The sequence below is a fragment of the Columba livia genome, chromosome 26 (genome assembly GCF_036013475.1).
Source record: "Columba livia isolate bColLiv1 breed racing homer chromosome 26, bColLiv1.pat.W.v2, whole genome shotgun sequence".
In the NCBI taxonomy this organism is placed as follows: Eukaryota; Metazoa; Chordata; class Aves; order Columbiformes; family Columbidae; genus Columba; species Columba livia.
The window spans coordinates 3,704,004-3,721,791 of NC_088627.1; the positions used below are offsets into that span (position 1 = coordinate 3,704,004).

At 50.0% G+C, this 17,788-nt stretch overlaps 4 protein-coding genes across 9 annotated transcripts in view; 1 reads left to right on the forward strand and 3 right to left on the reverse strand.

Moving 5' to 3' along the window:
- Window positions 1-67: 67 nt before the first annotated feature.
- On the reverse strand, window positions 68-14,744 carry KPNA6 (karyopherin subunit alpha 6). Of its 6 annotated transcripts, XM_065041710.1 has the most exons (15): window positions 14,588-14,654; window positions 13,808-14,035; window positions 9,949-10,082; window positions 9,093-9,188; window positions 8,712-8,811; window positions 8,339-8,433; window positions 7,136-7,267; window positions 6,832-6,920; window positions 6,020-6,119; window positions 4,919-5,082; window positions 4,224-4,302; window positions 3,972-4,097; window positions 3,261-3,388; window positions 2,592-2,770; window positions 68-1,664 (listed from the first exon to the last, which is right to left on the reverse strand). In XM_065041710.1, the coding sequence occupies exons 3-15, from the start codon at window positions 10,045-10,047 to the stop codon at window positions 1,480-1,482; spliced, it is 1,572 nt and encodes a 523-aa protein (XP_064897782.1). In that variant the 5' UTR covers window positions 10,048-10,082; window positions 13,808-14,035; window positions 14,588-14,654; the 3' UTR covers window positions 68-1,479. The 6 variants fall into 6 exon arrangements, with proteins under 6 accessions (XP_064897782.1, XP_064897781.1, XP_064897779.1 ...); XM_065041709.1 differs by lacking the exon at window positions 13,808-14,035 and having other exon boundaries at window positions 14,588-14,744; XM_065041707.1 differs by lacking the exon at window positions 13,808-14,035 and having other exon boundaries at window positions 9,856-10,082; window positions 14,588-14,744.
- Window positions 9,046-17,788, reverse strand: part of ZBTB8OS (zinc finger and BTB domain containing 8 opposite strand) — a 47,066-nt gene continuing 38,323 nt past the window's right edge. The window contains exon 9 of the transcript XR_010468165.1: window positions 9,046-9,055. The gene's annotated coding sequence lies outside the window, so the exon portion shown is untranslated. The remainder of the gene's footprint in view (window positions 9,056-17,788) is intronic.
- On the reverse strand, window positions 15,193-16,267 carry FAM229A (family with sequence similarity 229 member A). The gene is made up of 3 exons (XM_065041588.1): window positions 16,258-16,267; window positions 15,942-16,203; window positions 15,193-15,401 (listed from the first exon to the last, which is right to left on the reverse strand). Exons 1-3 carry the CDS (start codon window positions 16,265-16,267, stop codon window positions 15,299-15,301), a joined length of 375 nt encoding a protein of 124 aa, XP_064897660.1. The 3' UTR covers window positions 15,193-15,298.
- TSSK3 (testis specific serine kinase 3) lies at window positions 16,209-17,678 on the forward strand. The gene is made up of 2 exons (XM_065041751.1): window positions 16,209-16,560; window positions 16,949-17,678. The coding sequence occupies exons 1-2, from the start codon at window positions 16,416-16,418 to the stop codon at window positions 17,608-17,610; spliced, it is 807 nt and encodes a 268-aa protein (XP_064897823.1). The 5' UTR covers window positions 16,209-16,415; the 3' UTR covers window positions 17,611-17,678.

Here is a 17,788-nt window from a genome sequence, read left to right on the forward strand (position 1 = left end):
CCTCCACCCCGGAGGAGAAGCCGGCCCAGCCGCCCCCGTTCACCCCGCACCGAGAGACTCAGGCAGCTGCACGATGCGGTTTATTCGTTTCACAAGATTCGTCAAACCGGAGCCCGGGCTGGGGCTTCACCCCCCCGGCTCCCCCCACACCCCAGAAGCGGTTTTGTTCTCGTGCGTTCGCTTTTTGTTGAGTGAAATCTTGGCGAAATGACTCAAAAAGGGCAGAGGGGGTTAAGAGAGGTCGAGGGTGGCTGATACAGTACGTGAGTGAACAGAGAAGCAGGACCAGAGCAGCGGGGGGGCTGTCATCTCCGGGTCTGCCTGCTCACAGTGCTCTATTTACATAAATTACAGAAATTTCATATATATTTTTCTCTGAAGCCCAATTAGACAAATATCTGCTTATATATAATATAAAAAATACAGAGATTTGACCTTTTTTTTTTTTAAGTAAAATGTACATAATCCACCTGTGAGCAGGAGGTAAACCCGAAAACTCAGCGCCGGTGCTACCAAAGTTAACGCCGCACACAACATTGTCACCCCCGGCCTCTTCCTCCAGCCCATAATGATCCACCCCAGTCAGGAAAAAAAAAAACAACCAAAAATTAATATTTCAAGTAAAGATGATGTGTTTTCACCATTCCGACAGTTCCACGGTTGGTCAGTAGCAATGCGAACAAAGCCTGGGGCAGTTGTGCTTCCCACTTCAAAACCCACCCAAGCATCCCGCCCTCTTCGGCATCACCGGCTTTGGGGGCTTGTTGCCTCGTGTTTTTAACTCTCTCCTTGGAAATAGCACTAGCAGTTCTCCAAAAAAAGAAGAAAACAAGCAAAATCAAAAATTTAGACAAGGGTAAGAAGCCTTCCCTAGAAAAATCTTCCCAGGAATGGGAGAACTTTGCATTTCTCTGTCCATTTACAGTATTTCAGGGGAACTTGGCCCAGGTTCAACAGGACTGTCCGCTGCAGGAGGGTCGCAGAAAGGCCAGGGCTAAACTTTGCTCTTGGCAAATTAGAGTCTTTAATAAAGAGTAACATGTGCAAAAAAAAAAACAACCTTAAATAGATCAACCCAGGTTTGCAGAATTATTGTTACTTTCTATCTGCGTTCTTACCCAACCCAACACTGAAATCTCAATTAAGTACCCGAGGTAAGAAGTGACATTTGGGAGAGATCACCACAAAGAAAATAAAACACACACCGAGAGGTGCAATCTGTTACCTCCGTGTCCTTCCTCCACCCAGATGCCTGCTTTAAAGACATGTTTGCAGCAGCAAAAAGAAAAATAAGTGTAAGAACATCCCCTTTCCTTGCGAGGACAAAGCCCTGGTTCTAGTTGTTGGAAGGAAGAATTGTTTCCTAACAGGTGGAGTGAGCGCGTAGCCGTCCGGTTGCAAGGAGAGGATGAGCCCATCAGCTGCTCCCAGCTGCTTTCTGCCAAGTTTGTGGTGTTTCTTTTCCCCACCTCAGACACATTATAGCTGGAAACCTTCCATGGGGGCTTCGGCTTGCTGGAAGATGAATTGCTGCTGGTTCTCATCTACCTGGGGAGCCAGAGTGGCGTCATCCTCTACGCCAAAGTAGTGCTCGATCAGGTCAAAGGCCTTCTGGTAGATCTCTTGGTTCTCGTGGCTCTGTAGGAACTCAATCTTATCCAAACCTGGGAGGAAAAATTAGAGTAGAATGCGATGAAACCAGGAGATCTGATATTTTCACTGTTCCGCACCCATCCTCCGCTCCTGCCCCTATTCACAGACCTTTTTGTGCGTGAGATTTGTGTTTTATGAGCACTGACATCTAAAGGTAACTACTCCAGAGCTGCCTGTGGGTTTTATCTGTAGCGGGCAGCATTAACACCTTTTCAACAGCAGGTTTAGCTGACACAGCTCCCGGCTCAAGACTAAACCAGGTTTCAGTGACATGAAGCCAAGCGGCTGTGGGGAGGGAAGCAGAGCCCGTCCCAGTAGCCTCCAGCAGAAGGGCAGCAGCAGCTTTAGCTGTCCTAATTAAACCTGCTGCTGCACAGAAAACATCCGCGCACAATATCCTCTCAAGAATTTCAAGAATTATTCTTACTGGGAGAATCAGGACACACAGTGTAAGAGTCAGTGAGAGGGCAAAGCAGACCATGGGAGTTCGAGACCAAAATAGGAGCTGCTCCTCAAAGCATTAAGAGCAGGAAAAAAAGCCACGTAATTAAGTCACTCCAGGGAAAAGCTCTCTCTGGATTCCCAGTGTACATCTACAGTGTACAACTGGGTACAGTCAGAGCAATCAGACCCACAAGTGGGATTTTTACTTCTCTTATTTCTGATTAACACCCCAACCGGTGCGAGCCACAGTCATCAGTTTGGTCTCCAGGTCTAGGAAGCTTGGATCAGGAGTATGATGGGTTTTATTTCCAAGTATGTCCTATGCCCAATCAGAAGAGGCTAAGAAGTCTCCTGGAACAAATATCACTAGTTTGGAACAGACTAAACCCCTTAACAGCAAAAAAAAAAAAGCAATGAACAAAAGTAGGAGATGCTTTTTGATACATCCTGTGGTGCTAAATTCAATCGTGCCAAGGCCACTGGCCACCACCTACCATAGGCCTCCTCGATCAGGCTGCAGTAGGGGTTGATGCCCGTCCCGCTCTGGTTGGCTTCCTGCTCCCCAAGCCTCAGAATGTTCTCCAGCCCGTTCAGCGCCACCTGAACTATCTTGGAGTCCATGACAGTCAGCAGGTCACAGAGAGGTTTGATACAACCCAAGTTGACCAAGTACCTGAAGAGAAAGCACCAACACACACCTGTTCAGGGTCTAGCAAGAATCACCTTTGCTCAGTTCAAAGGAGCAAGGGAGCCAAGTTAAACTAAAATACCAAAAGTTACCTTAAAATATATTTTTACTTATATACTTATATAAAATATATTTTTACTTATTTGCATTTCTATACACACTCCTCTTTCAAGAAACCTGCTAACTCCAGACGCTACTCAACTTAACTCCGCACCAGAATTTAATCTGTCATCAAGTTTGGACATTTAGCTTAATCTAAGCTACCTGAAGGGGGAGGAGGGAAGTGGTTTGGATTTGTTTATCCTCATTCAGAGGGAAGCTACAATTAGCACAGTAACAATCCAGCTATAGCTCTGTATATCTCAGGTACTCTCCAGTTCTCCAAATTACTCCCTGGCAACCCATCCTGCAGTCCCCCTAAAGGCAGAGCTACCGCGCGTTCAGGGGTTTCCCCTCGCAGGAGCCACCGGAGCACCTGATCTGCTCGGGAGTTCCGCCTGACGTTGCGTTTGTAATGGCCCACGCTGCCTCTTTCCTCGTGCGGAATTCTGCCTTCTGCAAGATTTCTATCAGCACCGGGAAAATGTTTGCATCGATGACTGCCTGGGGAGAGAGAGGAGTAAGACGCATTGGAATTGGCAACACAGTTTCTAAAAAGCCGTTAAGCATGGGAAAGAAACCTCCACCTCCATTTTCAAATGGAAAAAGCCTTTCCAAGCTATAACCCTCCAGCAACTCCTCTATTTTATTCCTTTATTCCCTGTTAACACAAGATCCTATTCCCTAACTAGCAGAGTAAACGATCCCTATTATTGCATCGATGCTGTAGCGATGCTTTCATCACTTATCTGCCTCCTTATGTAGGTCATTAAAAGGATAATTAAACTCAACAAGCTCCAGCCTTTCAAAGAGGTATCTCTGAGCACGGAGAAATCAGGGCTGTATCTCCTCTTATTCCAATGATCCAACCTGTGGGATTCATTTCAGCCTAATATCGTAGGTATAATTAACAAGTTTTCTAGCTCTTGCTTGGCAGATGGCTGGGAGCAAAAAACTTGCAAATCACTGCAGAACAAGAGATGTGAACAAAACCCGCCTCTATGTGTCCGAGAAGACAAAAGCTGCAAATCCTTAATGCTGAGCTTGGAATCGAGGATCGTTACAGGTGGGCTGGAGAAGACCGTACCTGTATTTGTGCTCTGTTTCCTGCTGTGATGTTTGATATAGTCCAGCAGGCTTCTTTCCTGATTGATTCCTTGGGACTACTTAATAAATGAAGGAGACAGGGCAAGGCTGAACAGTTCAGAATGACCTTTTGAGAGAGAAAACACACGTGAGATCCCCTGTATCTGGTACAGAGCTAAACACTTCCAGTTTTCACACAGTGAACATGCCGTAGGGCACCACATTGCCCTGCAGGGCAGGAATTTCCCCTCACCTGGGTCTGGATGTCGTCCCCCGTCACGATGTTGCCAACTGCTCGCAAAGCCGGGGAGGCCACTTTGTAGTCGTTGTGCCTGCAGGATAAATGGTGCAAGGACAAAACCAAATCCATCAGGTCACATGCAGAAGATTCTCTCCCCAATATCTGCATTATTTACTTAGAATTCCATCCCCCAACATATCGAAACACAAAGCAAGTTGACCGTATTGCTACTGGATAAGCAAAGACTGAAGACAAACTTGGAATACAGTTTTCATCCTTAATGTCCTAATTCTATCATCTTCAGCTTAAGTACAGATCTCACCTTTTCCATCACATTTCTAAACAAAGACGTTGTTAAACCAATGAGAACACCCAGGATTTTTCCAGATAATTTTGGAAGCAAGCGTCTTGCAGTTCTACCAATTCTGAAGGCGTTAGAGAAGAGGCCCATTCAAATTTGAGAGCACAAGACACTCCGCAGTCCTCTCTTCTTCCGCAGATTAGAGTATCAGTCCCAACTCTTCAATAAATTTTCCCTAGCCTAAGTATTAACCAGCATTCCAGCACTAGAAAATACTCTAGTTTTACAGCTCTCAACCTGCTTCAGTCCCTCCCACAGAACTGCTCTGATGGGTTTTGTACAAACTCACGCTCAGCCACCTGCTTCCCAGTCTAACCAGGCTGAAGCAGCAAGACAAGGTACTTACATTAACAGCTCCACCAGCCGCCGACACACTCCCGAGTCAATAACTGCTTGGATTTTCTCATTGGGGCCATCTGATAAGTAGGAAAGAGCCCAGCACGCATCTGCTAGCAAGTCAGAGTCACTGTTGAATAATAATCGGGACAAGACTGGCAGGCAGGGAGATACCTACAACAACAGCCACCACGCCGGGTTAGTCACGTTCTGACAAGGACCATCGTGTTCACACACAAACACCACATGGCTACTCTGACTGGGGAGATAAAGAGTCTTCAATGTCCACAGTTTCCTTCCCCAAAGTCGGCAGCTTCCTTGCTGGTTCTCATACCTCATAATCACAGTGTCTGAAGCCACCTCAGTGGCTTTATTGCTAAATCAAAATTACATCCCTTCCTCCCGGCGCAAGTCTAGACTCCTGAGACAAGCGCTACTGTGCATGCTACTGTTTGGAAACTCCATTTCTTACTCTTAATAACCCAAACCAGCTCAGTATTCAGAGCAGCAACCAATGGTTACACCTCTGAGTACTCCAATCATTTATAAGTGTTTTGATATTTACACTCAAGTCAGATTTCAGCCCTCACCACAGGCTTCCCAGCTCTGACACGTGAGCTTTCATCTTTAAGAAGTGAAACACATTGATCTTAAACCATTTTTGTTCTACTGAAGTGAATGAGACACCTGGAAGGCCAGCAGAACCTTTTTCCTGGTGTGCTACTGGCACTAACAAGAGAAACAGGAAAGCTGCTACAGCTCCCATGTGGACACAGTCCTGGTTTGTAGCATTTAGATGTCTCAGAATTAAGGTTTTAGTCACAATTTGAGTGAAGTCTCAAGTCTCAGTGTGTGCTGCCTTGCAGGGAAGCCTGGCCATGCCCCCTTACTTGAGGGGTCCCACTGAGGCACTGCCAATAAAGCCACGCAGAAAATTAAACAGGCGCTCAAACATCTGCTGAACAGTAAGATCAACCTCAGCAGGAAGAACCTCACCCTGTTCCCTCCTGCAATGACCTACAGAAGGTCCAGCAGCCCAAAATAATTGAGACAAACATCTTGACTGGGTGGCTCCCCATCACCTCTCTGCCAACAAGGCATTTATTCTCACCTTATCAAATTCAGGCGGTGGACTCTTCCCTCTGCATAAGTTCGACAGGGCCCAGACAGCATTTCGTGTCATTGTCAGCCTGGTGGACTTTGTAAGGAGCCTAAAGAGACAGCGACCATGAATTACAATCCTTGATGTGGAAGCCAGCAAGGGAATCAAAACGAGGAAAACTAGTCTGATTTTAAGAAAGTCAAACCACTATTCCACTTGCTGCAGCTCAAGCCATGCTGCTTGTGACTTGAGCCTCTCAACAAGCAAGAAGAGAAGTGACAGGCAACTACTTTTTAGGATAAATAGCTATTATTCCTAACAATGTAAAGTGAAATGGGTCAGGAAGGCAAGGGCCAAATTAGAACTGAGAACCATAGAATAGTTTGGGTTGAAGGGACCTCCCAAGCTCACCCAGTCCCACCCAACCATGAGCAGGGACATCTTCACCAGCTCAGGGTGCCAGAGGAGCCCGCTCAGACAAGCCCCCGAATCCACAGCATAAGCACAACAAGCAGACATCTGGAGGGACACAGAGCGAACCAGCAAGCCCTGCGACTTCAGCAAGACAAGCAGGCGGCAACAGCACCCGCTGCAGATTGAGAGCGGCGGAGAGGTTTGTGAGAAGGCATGTTATCTACCAAGTCCCACTCTATTCATCAGATACTTGTCAGAACTGCCAGTTCATCTGGTACCAAGGGTTTGATTCCCAGTGAACATCACCACACATTGCCAGGGAATTTACTCGCCCAGCTCAAAGATGGCTCTGCTGTGGTACCATGGGACTCCAAGAACTGTATTGGCAAGTATTCATGGCTACTCACATTAATAAGGGAGGAAGAATAGCGCAGTTAAGGACATAATCTCTACACACAGAGCTGTCTCCAGCAATGTTCCCCAATGCCCAGACAGCCTGAAAGGAAACAGCAACAGTTTTAGCATTCACGCAGTTTCTGAACAGAGGAAGAAAAGGGTAGTGTGCTAAAGAAGGCGTTTTCCCATAATTCCAGGCAAACGATACTTCAATTTGTCGCCTGACACTGGTCACTCATTTTAAACGCTGTATTTTAATTGTGTGCAACTCAGCGTGGTTCTCACCCTAACCCCGGAGTAAGAAGTGAACCTTACCTGTTCTTGAACATCCTCAAAGTCAGAGTTTAACAGCTCTATAAATATAGGAACTGCCCCAGCCTCAATTACTATTTTTGTTTGTTGGGAAGTTCCTGATGCAATATTCGTCAGTGCCCACGCTGCTTCAAACTGAAACAAGCAAATGCATGACAACAGTATCAATAAAACAATCCTGAATTAGCGAAGTATTTGCCATTACGTTTTGGCTATAACTCTTTTAACTTCTACTAAAAGGGTTGTGAGATAAGAAAGTGTATCGCAACAGAACCTTAATACTCAAAGGGTTCGATTTTCTTGAGCAATAAAAAGCCACATCTGCTAAATACCTTCTCAGAGGCTACAGCTTCTCAAAGGATTAGCAGGTGAATACATCACTGGTCACACCACATCACATTTACAAGTATTTTCCAGCAATAAAAGTGAAGACACATAATGCATAAACATGTGGAGCAGAAAGTTTCCTGTATTTTGTGCAGACTGGCCAGCTCCAGCGCACCCGCTCGCCTGGCTAACACCACAGGGATGCCTCGAGTTCAGGTGAAGCTGAGCAGCGAGCTCTCTGCTTTTGCCACTCATTCTTTGGTTTAAAACCAGATTTTCATTCAGTTCTTCTTGAAAATAAGTCCCTGTGCTACATGGCCTTGGGCCAGAGGGCAGGAAGAAAATGAAGGCAGTCATCAACTCGGATGCAGTTCCATGTATGGAAGCATCTTTAACCCCTACAAAGTAACTACAGTTATTACCAAGCTGGAAGGAATCTCAAGAAGCTGCCCAGTCCATCCCTCTGCCCCACGGCAGGACCAGCACTACCTAAGCCACTGCTGACACACTTTTAGCCTGTACTTAAAATCCTCCAATAATGGAGGTTTTTCCTCTCGCAGTTTCTTCCTACATATTTATTACATGGCTCCACAAACTCCCAGCAGAAGTATCAGACACAGGAAGGGCAAATTCTCTTCTGCTGCAGCTGAACCGTGTTATTTCTGCCAGCACTTTTCCGAGAATTATAATTTAGAGCAATTTATAACTTCATTTTTTGCCTAAGCGCTACAGGCTACCTCTGTCTTCTGTACATCACATAACCTGCATCTTTTGAGTTCAAGACATCACTTCTCCCTGATGGCAACTGTGGGTTCACGCTGCTACGCTGCGGTTAAACTGCTACATGCCATGAAGAATTCGTAACACAAGCTCCTTTACCTGTAGCGTGCAATTTTCACTTCTTTTCAGGAATTCAACAAATCTGTCCACCACCCCCTGAGTGTTTATCACTTCATCTATTGGAGGATTCGGCTCTGCAACAGCAAGGCAGTGTCAGAACAGTTGACATCTCCAACGCAGGGAATAACAAGCATAAACTATTACTCCATTGAACCACCTCAAGCTGCACAGAACTTGGCAGGACAACCCTCCAGAATCACTTTCTGTACAACCCATACAACTGCAAATCATTAGCAACACGCTACATTGTTAAGCTCAAAGCTGCTAAGCTTCTGTACAGCAACACGCGTGCACAAATGCGTGCAAAGGAAATGCTACATCAGATGCTACAGCAGGGATGAGTTATTTTTACCTTTGGAGAGTAGTTTCCTGAATTTCTGAGTGGTTGCTAGCTGTAGATCAGGGTCATCTGAAAAAAGCATCTCTACCATCTCTCTTGTGATCATTCCCTCCTGCAAAGATGCAAAGGAGACAGAACAATGGCTCCATTTCACACATTTAGGGCACAGTCGTGACAGTCTACAATGACTTTGTGCTTAGCTAGCGATCCAAAGATTCGCAATTCGAGATTACAGGACACTATTTACTCCCTGGGAGACTTTTCCAGTTCCCTGCAGCAACATTTGCAACACTCTCAAAAGTGAGAAAGCAAAAACGTTGAGGTATGGCAGTTCCAGGCAGTGCACAGCACGACATCTATCTGAAGGCACAACAGCAACAAAAGGCACCTTACCCCACATGTCGTGGAACTAACGTAGGAATCCACAAGGAGACTATCGAACATGGAGGCATCTTCATTGATCAGTTCCACGTTTCTTCTTTTAAAGAGCTGGCAGGGACCAAGACACAGGAGTCATTATTAGAAAGCAATGACGAACAGTCTTCATAACTAGATATTCTTGTTCCTCAAACAAGATACCGTCAGCTTGACTAAACGCAACCCGAAGAGAAAAGCAGTCGTTAATAACAGCTCTGCGCTCTGAAGACGAGTTTGGCATACGAACCCCAATAATAAAACGTGCTAAGTCTTGCCCTCAGATATGCAAATACCCAACTCACTGAGACGCTGGTACAGGCAGGTGCAGAATTTGACCTAACACGTTAGGAAAACTGGGGAGAAAGCAGCTTGTGCATGACGCATTAATGGAGAAAACATTTAGTGTGAGCTTACATCACCTGGGAATCACCTCTCACTTTCACAGACCTTCAAGCAAAGAAAACCAAACAAAAACCAACCAGCTCAGAGTTAAAAAATACACACAGCCCACACTTGCTCTTCCTGCTTCTTGAGGAAATAATCCCATCCACTAATTAATAAAGAAACCTGAAAAACAAACCACCACCTTAAAAACAAGGATCTGTGAACAAAACCCTCTGGTACCCCAAGGACAAAGTGCCTGGAAAGCTCTTGATGTGAGCCACACTCTGTACTACGTACAAAGAGAATGAAAAGCAAGATCTCAGAACCGAAAAAAATAAAGAGACTGCCAACGAACCTTAATGCACAGATCCTTGAAGATTCCAGTTTGGCAGCAGCACAATCTTGGTTGTGTTATGGCTGTACACAAGCTACTCAAGATGACAGTTACCTGTTGCTCTCGTTTCTGTTTGCGCAGCTGAATTCCTTCCTCTTCTCTTCTCCGCCGCATTTCCTCGGGATTTAGGGCTTTGTTCTTGTAACTCTTCATTCGATAGTTATCCTTCGCAGGACTCGTGTTGGTCTCTGTGAAAAGAAAGAATATCTGCCTCAGCTTTCTCGCCACACTCCGCTGCTTTATCCGCATGTCCTTGCTGCCACCAAGGAAAAGTCACATTAAACAGATTTATTTGCAAGAGCTGGTCTCGACAGTAAAGCTCCAAGTGATAATGCGATCCTAACCTTAGCTGATGTGATGCGCCGCTATGGCAAGTGTTAGGAAGTTTCTAGGAAGCATAAGAGTAGATTTGCTGTTCCAAAAGGAACCTGGACCAAACTTGACAATATTGAGCATGTTACCATGGGAAAGGCTTCTACTCAATCAGCTTCGGAGCTGCAGAACTAAATTCTACTGTGGTTTCCAGCAGCAATTATTTCCCTTGTGTCATCATGGCATAAATCACACCTTGGCTTTTTCCCCCAGATTGGAAGGTGCACCGTGTCCACACAGCAAAAATCTAACAGGACCCACAGCAAACCGAGGCTTTAAACAATTAAAAAATCTTGCAAAACTATCCATAACATACAGCCCGTGTTTGTCCCACCAGGCACAAGCGCCCAATAACCAACCTACTCATTTTGCTGCTTCCTACCTGACTAACGCAGCCCTTCAAACTCGACTGCTGGTGTATTTCCCCCGGTCAGGGCAGTGACACCGCATGGTTTGGTGTGGCTAAAGGCAACCAGGGACCCAAGCACCTGGATGTCGATCCCACAGCTGCACTCAGCTCAACCCACTGCTTTGACCATGTCGACTGCTGTTTATACGTCTTTCCAAGCAGATTAATTGCCTTTCTCAGGACGGGAAGGCAGCAATCACAATACACAACATCAGTGTGCCCGTTAACCTTGAGACCAACTTGCTCTTCTCCAGGACTCTGCTGGACACCCATATCTTTGTTTTCTTCCAACCGCTACAGGTAGACGGAAGAAGCGCCCTGTGAAAGTTCGCAGCGTTATCTCCGTACCGCTCCTCTTTCAAGTGTTTAACATTCCTCAGCCACGTTGCCTGCAGAAAATTTCAGTCCAACTTATCAAGCACCTCCAGCCCTTCTGGAGCCCTTCCAGGATCAGCTGAAGTTTCAGAGAAAAGCTTCACAGCCAAGCCAAGAAAAGACATATACAATGTACAAACATCCAACATGGGAAGACAAAACAGCTGGAAAAACTAACATTTTAACTAGCTTAATTCTGAGGGTTATAGAGTCCCTACCAAAGAGAAATTTGTTACCTTTGGAAAGCGAAGTCTTCAATTAAAAGGCAGTTTTTAAGAAAAGGAGGAGGAAAAACGATTAAGTGACTTCACACTATCTGCAGAATCACCATTCAGCCGGTCACATAAATAGCCAAGTGCCACACAACTGCCTCCGAACTTGCACAACCCGGCTTAGCTGGGCTCAGCCTGGACCCCGCGCTGCGACTCCACTTAAACCAGAGTTCCGACCCAGCTTGTACAAAATGCCGCTCTGCTCCGGGAACCCCCTGACCTCAGGTTCCTAAATCAGCGCCTTTTGTAGCAAATAACCTCCCTGAATTAGTGAACTTCACTCACAGCAGCTCCACAGAAAAAAAGTCACTGTAATTCCAGGGTCATTACAGCCACGCCAGGATTATAACGGCTTCTTAATGCTGTTGGATCCGAAACCCAGCCTGGCTTCTTTCCGGATGATGCTCTTCCCATTTCTCTGCATTACAAGTAGTATTTGCTTCCAACATTTTTTCAGCTGCTGGTTAAAGCTGAGTCACTGAAGGTCTAAATCAGAATTTGTGCTGCTGAATCAGACCAAAGTCACAGAGCAGAGAAACAGTTACACCGACAGATCCAACAAGGGCTTTTTAAGGCCAGAACACCCTTTCACAAAGGTAAACTTCAGAAGATATCCATTACCATTCTGTTGCCAGGCATAAGACACACTTAAGGCAAAGCCTGGCCAGCCCTGGAATTACCCCAGCTGCTGCTAAACCTGGAAAAGCCACCGGGTTCTGTCCTGTCACTCGTGCAGGTCTGTTTTGCGTGTTTTCTCTGCTGCTTTTATGTTCTCACGCAGATTATTTGACTGTTTACTACAAATAACAGAGGCAGAGACTCCGTTCTCTTCCAGAGCTGCCTTGAACCCCCGGCCGGGCGCTTGGTGGGCAGCACACGCTGTAAAACGCTTCTCCCCGCAGCTATTTGGGCGCCTGGTGCAGCCGCCACCGCTGGCTCGTTCCCTTCTGGTTTAGCTCCCAGGAGCCAGCGACGCGCTATCGCTGCTGGAATGTGCGGCAGCTTCGCTGACGGTGCCGGCTGGGAGGGGGAAGGGAAAGGCACAGGTTATCTTTGGGGAAAATGAACAGTTCCCCTGAGAGCTTGTCCCTCGCCAGGGTCAAGTAAGATCGGGATTTCTTTCAGGCTTTCCATGCCCCGGTGTAAAAAGAGTCCATTTATTCCTCAGGGCAGTTCTCGACACACATTAATTTCAACTGCGCCTCCTCCTGATATCTGGACCCACAAAGACCTGAGGTTTGGGGGCTTTAAGTCCTCTTCAACCCGATTCACACATCCTGAGACATTCGGCTTTCCGAATGGACCAATGGCCTCCCAAGTCTGTCACCTCAGGTCAGAGAGTCCTTTGTAACGATTCTTATAATAAACTCTTGGACTAAGTCAACTCGAACTCAACACACATGAGTTATAGGAGGTTAAACACAGCCAGAACTAGTCAGAGACAATGACAGACGGCTATAAATTCCAACGAGCTCATCCTCCCCAACACATGCTTCACTCCAGAAACAAACAGCACTGTCTGATTTGCTAAGCACGTTTGAGTTGATCCGGCCCTCGCCAGCACAAAGCTGAAAGAATTAATACTTTCACTATCACGCTATTTTAATGACCAAGCTCCCCTTTACAAAGTTCATGTTTGCTCTCTCAAGCTGAAGCAAACAAAGCAAAATACCCAAATAACTGGTTAAATCCATCAGCCACAAAAGTTTTATTAAGAATTGAGCATTACGTGCTGCTCCGCAGGGTAAACGGCACTATAGAGACATTTAGACATCATTTGCATAGCAAGTGAAGAACAGACTGACGAGCGTTTCTAACAACCCAAGCAAGACCAAATCACAGCTGCTTGGAAACACCATTGCACCCTCAACCTGCACCCTACAAGAAGGGTAACAACATTATGTGGCCACCCCTCGGTCCTATTAACCTAAAACAATTTAACGCTGGCAGTTTTCAGGCATTCAACAGGCCTGAGGACACTTTTCTACTCAAAGTTGCCAGTCGAGGTTTTACATCTCGAGCTATACATTAAGTGTTAAAAGCTGTGGCAACGGGGCGGTGCTGTGGCCATCGCACATATGGGGACGTGGCCATGGACCCATCCTGGAACATCACGGGAGGGCTGAGGACAGCAGGGGAGTTTCCAATGAGGTCAGTTTGATCAAGCACCATCCCACCCCAAAGGGCATTTTTAAGTCTGGTTACAATATTGCAGGTGAAAACTGATAGGACCCTAATCCTCACTTCCCAGAGGAACCTTCCCCTGCTGCAGGCTGGGCTTTCCCATTCACCCCATCCACCCAAACCCTGTCTTACTACCCGAAACCTCAAGAAAAAGACATTTTGCTTTCCCAAGTAGGAAGCATCAATCGCAGGCTACATCAAAAGCAACAAAAAAAATAAGTCTGCTGTTAGTAAAGTACCTTTTGAAAAGCAACACTCAGTTCTGGTTTATTTGTAGCTAACAATGAATGCAATTTCCCACCTCTCTGGCCCCTGAAGTGTATTTAGTGCTATTGCTTATTGCACAAACTCCTCTCCGCTCCTGCACAGCGTCAGATGTATTTGCTTGTCCCGTCCATGGCGACAGCTGCACAGGGACAGCACGGGCACTCCACGATGGAATCTACAACAACCAAGGCCCTGCTGGGTCATTCGAAGGCTGGACAGTTCAGCAGGATCTCCTTTGAGCTCCATCGTAAACTCTTACAAACTTCAGAATTTAAATTAACCACAGATCAGAGATTTGACACTTTAAAGCTTCAACCACAGCAGCTCCTTCCACCACCGGCCTCTCAGCCCTTCTCGCTGTGGCAGAAGCAGCTCCCGATACCACCCAAAACCCAGAATATTACACCATCCAACAACCCCCGCAGCCCCAAAGGCCGCGCTGGGGAGCACGGAGCTGCCGCTGACAGAGCCAAACCCCCGGTACCGGCCCCGGCCCCGCGGGCTGGCGGCTCAGCTGAGCGCGGACCGGCCCCTGCCCCCAGACACCCCTTCAGCGGGGCCGCCCCGAGCCCCAGCGGGCTCCGAGGGCCCTGCCCGGGATGACTCAGCGGCCGGGCCCGCAGCCCCGCTCCCGCCGGCCCGGCCCGGCCCGGCCCGCCGCGGGGGGGAGGCGCCCGGAGCCCCGGTGAGGGGGGCGGGCAGCGCCGGGACGGCCCGGCCCCGCTGTCCGACCGGCAGAGCGGCCTCTCCCGGCCTCCCCGCGCCCCCTCGGTCCAGCAGCAGAGTATCCCGGCCGGGCCGCTCCCGCCCTCACCCATCGCGGCTCCTCAGGCGGCGGCTCCTCCGGCGGCGGCCACAATATGGCGGGCCCGGGGAGAGGGAGGGCGCGGGGAGCGGACGGCGGCCGGAGCGGGACAAACCTGCTTCGCGCTGCGGACGCCCCGCCCCTTGAGGCGACAGGGGTGGGGCGGGGCCGCTCTCTCCCGCGGGGCTCTCGGGCGCCCCCAGCGGGCGGGGAGGACCCGGCCTGTCACTCGTGTCCTGTCACTCGTGTCCTGTCACTCGTGTCCTGTCACTCGTGTCCTGTCGCTTGTGTCCCATCTCCTCGTGTCCCATCAGTCACACCCTGTCTCCTTGTGCCTCATCCCTCATGTCCCATCCCCTCTCACGCTATCCCCTCGTGTCCCATCACTCGTGTCTGGTCCCTTGTGCCCCATCCCCTCACACTCCATCACTCACGTCCCATCCCCTCCTGCCCTGTCCCGTCATGTCCCATGTCCTGTCCCTTGTGTCCCAACCCCTTGTTCCTCAGCCCTCGTGTCCCACCCTCTCCCCACCTTCCCCTTGCGTCCGGTCCCCGTGTCCCCTCTTGCCCCACAACCCTCCACAGCCAACACGCCACACGAGAGTTTTGAGCACAGAAACGCTCCAAGACGTCCTTTTATTACAAAGTCCGTCACCAATCTGTGTCCTCGGCAGCTCCGCGGTGCTGGGCCTGGCTGCGGCCAGCACAGCGCGGGGGCCATTAGGTGGTGCGGGGCCGGCCAGTCCCTCCCATGGCGATGAACACGTCAATGGGGACGTTGGGCAGCGTCAGGCAGTGGCTGCCGGGACATCGCCGCAGCTGCCTGTGGGAACAGAGACACAGCCTGGTGTTGTCTGATATGGCACGCTGTAGAATCACAGAATCACACATGGTTTGGGTTGGAGGACCTTCCCAGCTCCCCAGTCCCCCCCTGCCATGAGCAGGGACATCTTCACCAGCTCAGGTTGCTCAGAGCCCCGTCCAGCCTGGCCTGGGATGTCTCCAGGGATGGTTCATCCACCACCTCTCTGGCCAACCTGGGCCAGGCTCTCACCACCCTCAGGGCAACAATTCCTTCCTCATGTCCAGCCTGAATCTCCCTCCTTTAGTTTAAAACCATCACCCCTTGTCCTTTCGCAACAGCCCCTGCTGAACAGTCTGTCCCATCTTTCTTCTCAGCCTCTTTTCAGTGCAGAAAAGGCACAATAAGGTCTCCCCGGATCCTCTTCTCCAGGCTGAACACCCCAGCTCAGCCCGTTCCACAGCAGACGGGTTCCAGCCTCTGACCGTTTTTCTGCTTTTGGCAGCAGGACAAGCCGTGTTTGCCGGAGCAGGAACCCGGTCCTGTCCTGCCCCCCCTTACCTCCCCACAGCCTGCTCGGCGCCCACCGGCTCCTGCGTTTCGGGGGGCACGGCTGAGCTGGGACAATCTCCCGCCTCGATGGGGAACCTCCGAGCCTGCGGCGCCCGCTGGGAGCTCATGTCCAGACCCTGGACACGTCTGACCAGAGAGGAGCAGGTGAGTGAACCGGGTGACCCCGACGGGCCCCCCAGCAATGACAAAAACACCGAGGGGACATGGGGGACCCCCGCCAGCCCCGTAACACCCGCACTGTGCGCCCCCACTCACCAAGAGCGTGTTCCAGCCTGTCGCCCACCTCACTGCGCACCCACCTGACCGACCCGCATCACCCGCATCACAATGGCACCCCGGGTTTTCAAAGGTCCCTCTGTGCCCTCCCCGGGCGCTGCAGATGCCCCTGGGGCGCTGAGATGTGGTTGCAGAGTCGCTGTGGGATGAACTGAGGGAGCGGAGGGTCCCAGCCCACATGAGGACATGGAGGGGTTTTTGCTGGCCAAAGGCTACAAGCTCGGCAGGACCATCGGCGAGGGGACGTACTCCAAAGTGAAGGAGGCTTTTTCCCAGAAGCACCAGAAGAAAGTGGCGATTAAAATAATCAACAAGAAGGAAGGCCCAGAAGGTAAGAGCTGACCCTGAAAGAGCTCCAGGCTCAGGCACTGTCCCTCCTGGAGGCTTTTAATTCCCAGAAATATCTTGTTTCTCAAACTGAGAGTGGATCGGAGCGGGGATGGTGCTGGGGGAACCAGCAGAACAGCCCAGGGACCATGGCTGGGGGTCGGGTCCTGTTTGGGTGGCCGCCCTCCAACCGCAAGGATGGCAAAGTGCTGGGGGAGCCCAGCATCCCCCTCGAGGAGCATCCCTGGGAAACAGTGCCCGGCCATGAGGAACCAGACACCCGGGAGCGATGCTCCCTCCTTGGGCTGCGTCCCGCAGGGGTGTCTGGAGCCAGCACCTCGGGGACATCCCCGTCCCCACGCCCCGGGCAAACCCGCCTCCTCTCTCGGCAGAATTTATTCACAGGTTCCTGCCCCGGGAGCTCCAGATCATCACACGCTTGGACCACAGGAACATCATCCATGTGCAGGAGATGCTGGAATCCCCAGAGGGGAAGATGTACCTCGTGATGGAGCTGGCGGAGGACGGGGACATCTTTGACTATGTCCTCCGCCACGGTCCCCTGCCCGAGCCCCGTGCCAGGGAGCTCTTCCAGCAGCTGGTGGAGGCCATCCAGTACTGCCACGGCTGCGGGGTGGCCCACCGCGACCTCAAGTGCGAGAACGCTCTGCTGCAGGGCAGCACCTTGAAGCTGACGGATTTTGGCTTCGCCAAGCTGCTCCCCAGGGACCGCAGGGAGCTGAGCTGGACCTTCTGCGGCAGCACGGCCTACGCGGCACCCGAACTGCTGCAGGGCCTCCCCCACGACAGCCGCAAGGGCGACGTCTGGAGCATGGGCGTCATCCTCTACGTCCTGCTCTGCGCCCGCCTGCCCTTCGACGACACCGACATCCCCAAGATGCTGCACCAGCAGCAGAAAGGCATCCCCGTCCCCATGCAGCTGGGGATCTCCAAGGAGTGCCAGAACCTCCTGAAAATGCTCTTGGAACCAGACATGAACCTGAGACCCTCCATCGAGGCGGTCGGCCGGCACCCGTGGCTGACGAACCCCTGAGGACTCGCCCTGCTCTCCCCAAACGGGACAGAATGTTTCTAAAATGACGATAAATTTGGAGGTCTGTTTCCCACCTATCCAGCCTTGCAGGGGTTGTGCCAGACAAGGTCCGGTTCATGTTTGGGTGCTTTTATCGACTCCCAAAGCCCCAGTGGTGGGGAACAGGGCAAACACAAGC

What these genes read in the sequence shown, in the direction of transcription:
- KPNA6 (XM_065041707.1), bottom strand. An exon ending in TTAGTTCCACGACATGTGGG is followed by an intron (nt 8,812 to 9,092) that starts GTAAGGTGCCTT and finishes GCATCTTTGCAG; the next exon opens with GAGGGAATGATCACAAGAGA. An exon ending in CGGCTGGTGGAGCTGTTAAT is followed by an intron (nt 4,303 to 4,918) that starts GTAAGTACCTTG and finishes TTTATCCTGCAG; the next exon opens with GCACAACGACTACAAAGTGG.
- FAM229A (XM_065041588.1), bottom strand. An exon ending in GCCGAGCAGGCTGTGGGGAG is followed by an intron (nt 15,402 to 15,941) that starts GTAAGGGGGGGC and finishes CTGTTCCCACAG; the next exon opens with GCAGCTGCGGCGATGTCCCG.
- TSSK3 (XM_065041751.1), top strand. Translation starts at nt 16,416, where the DNA reads ATGGAGGGGTTTTTGCTGGCCAAAGGCTACAAGCTCGGCAGGACCATC. An exon ending in CAAGAAGGAAGGCCCAGAAG is followed by an intron (nt 16,561 to 16,948) that starts GTAAGAGCTGAC and finishes CTCTCTCGGCAG; the next exon opens with AATTTATTCACAGGTTCCTG.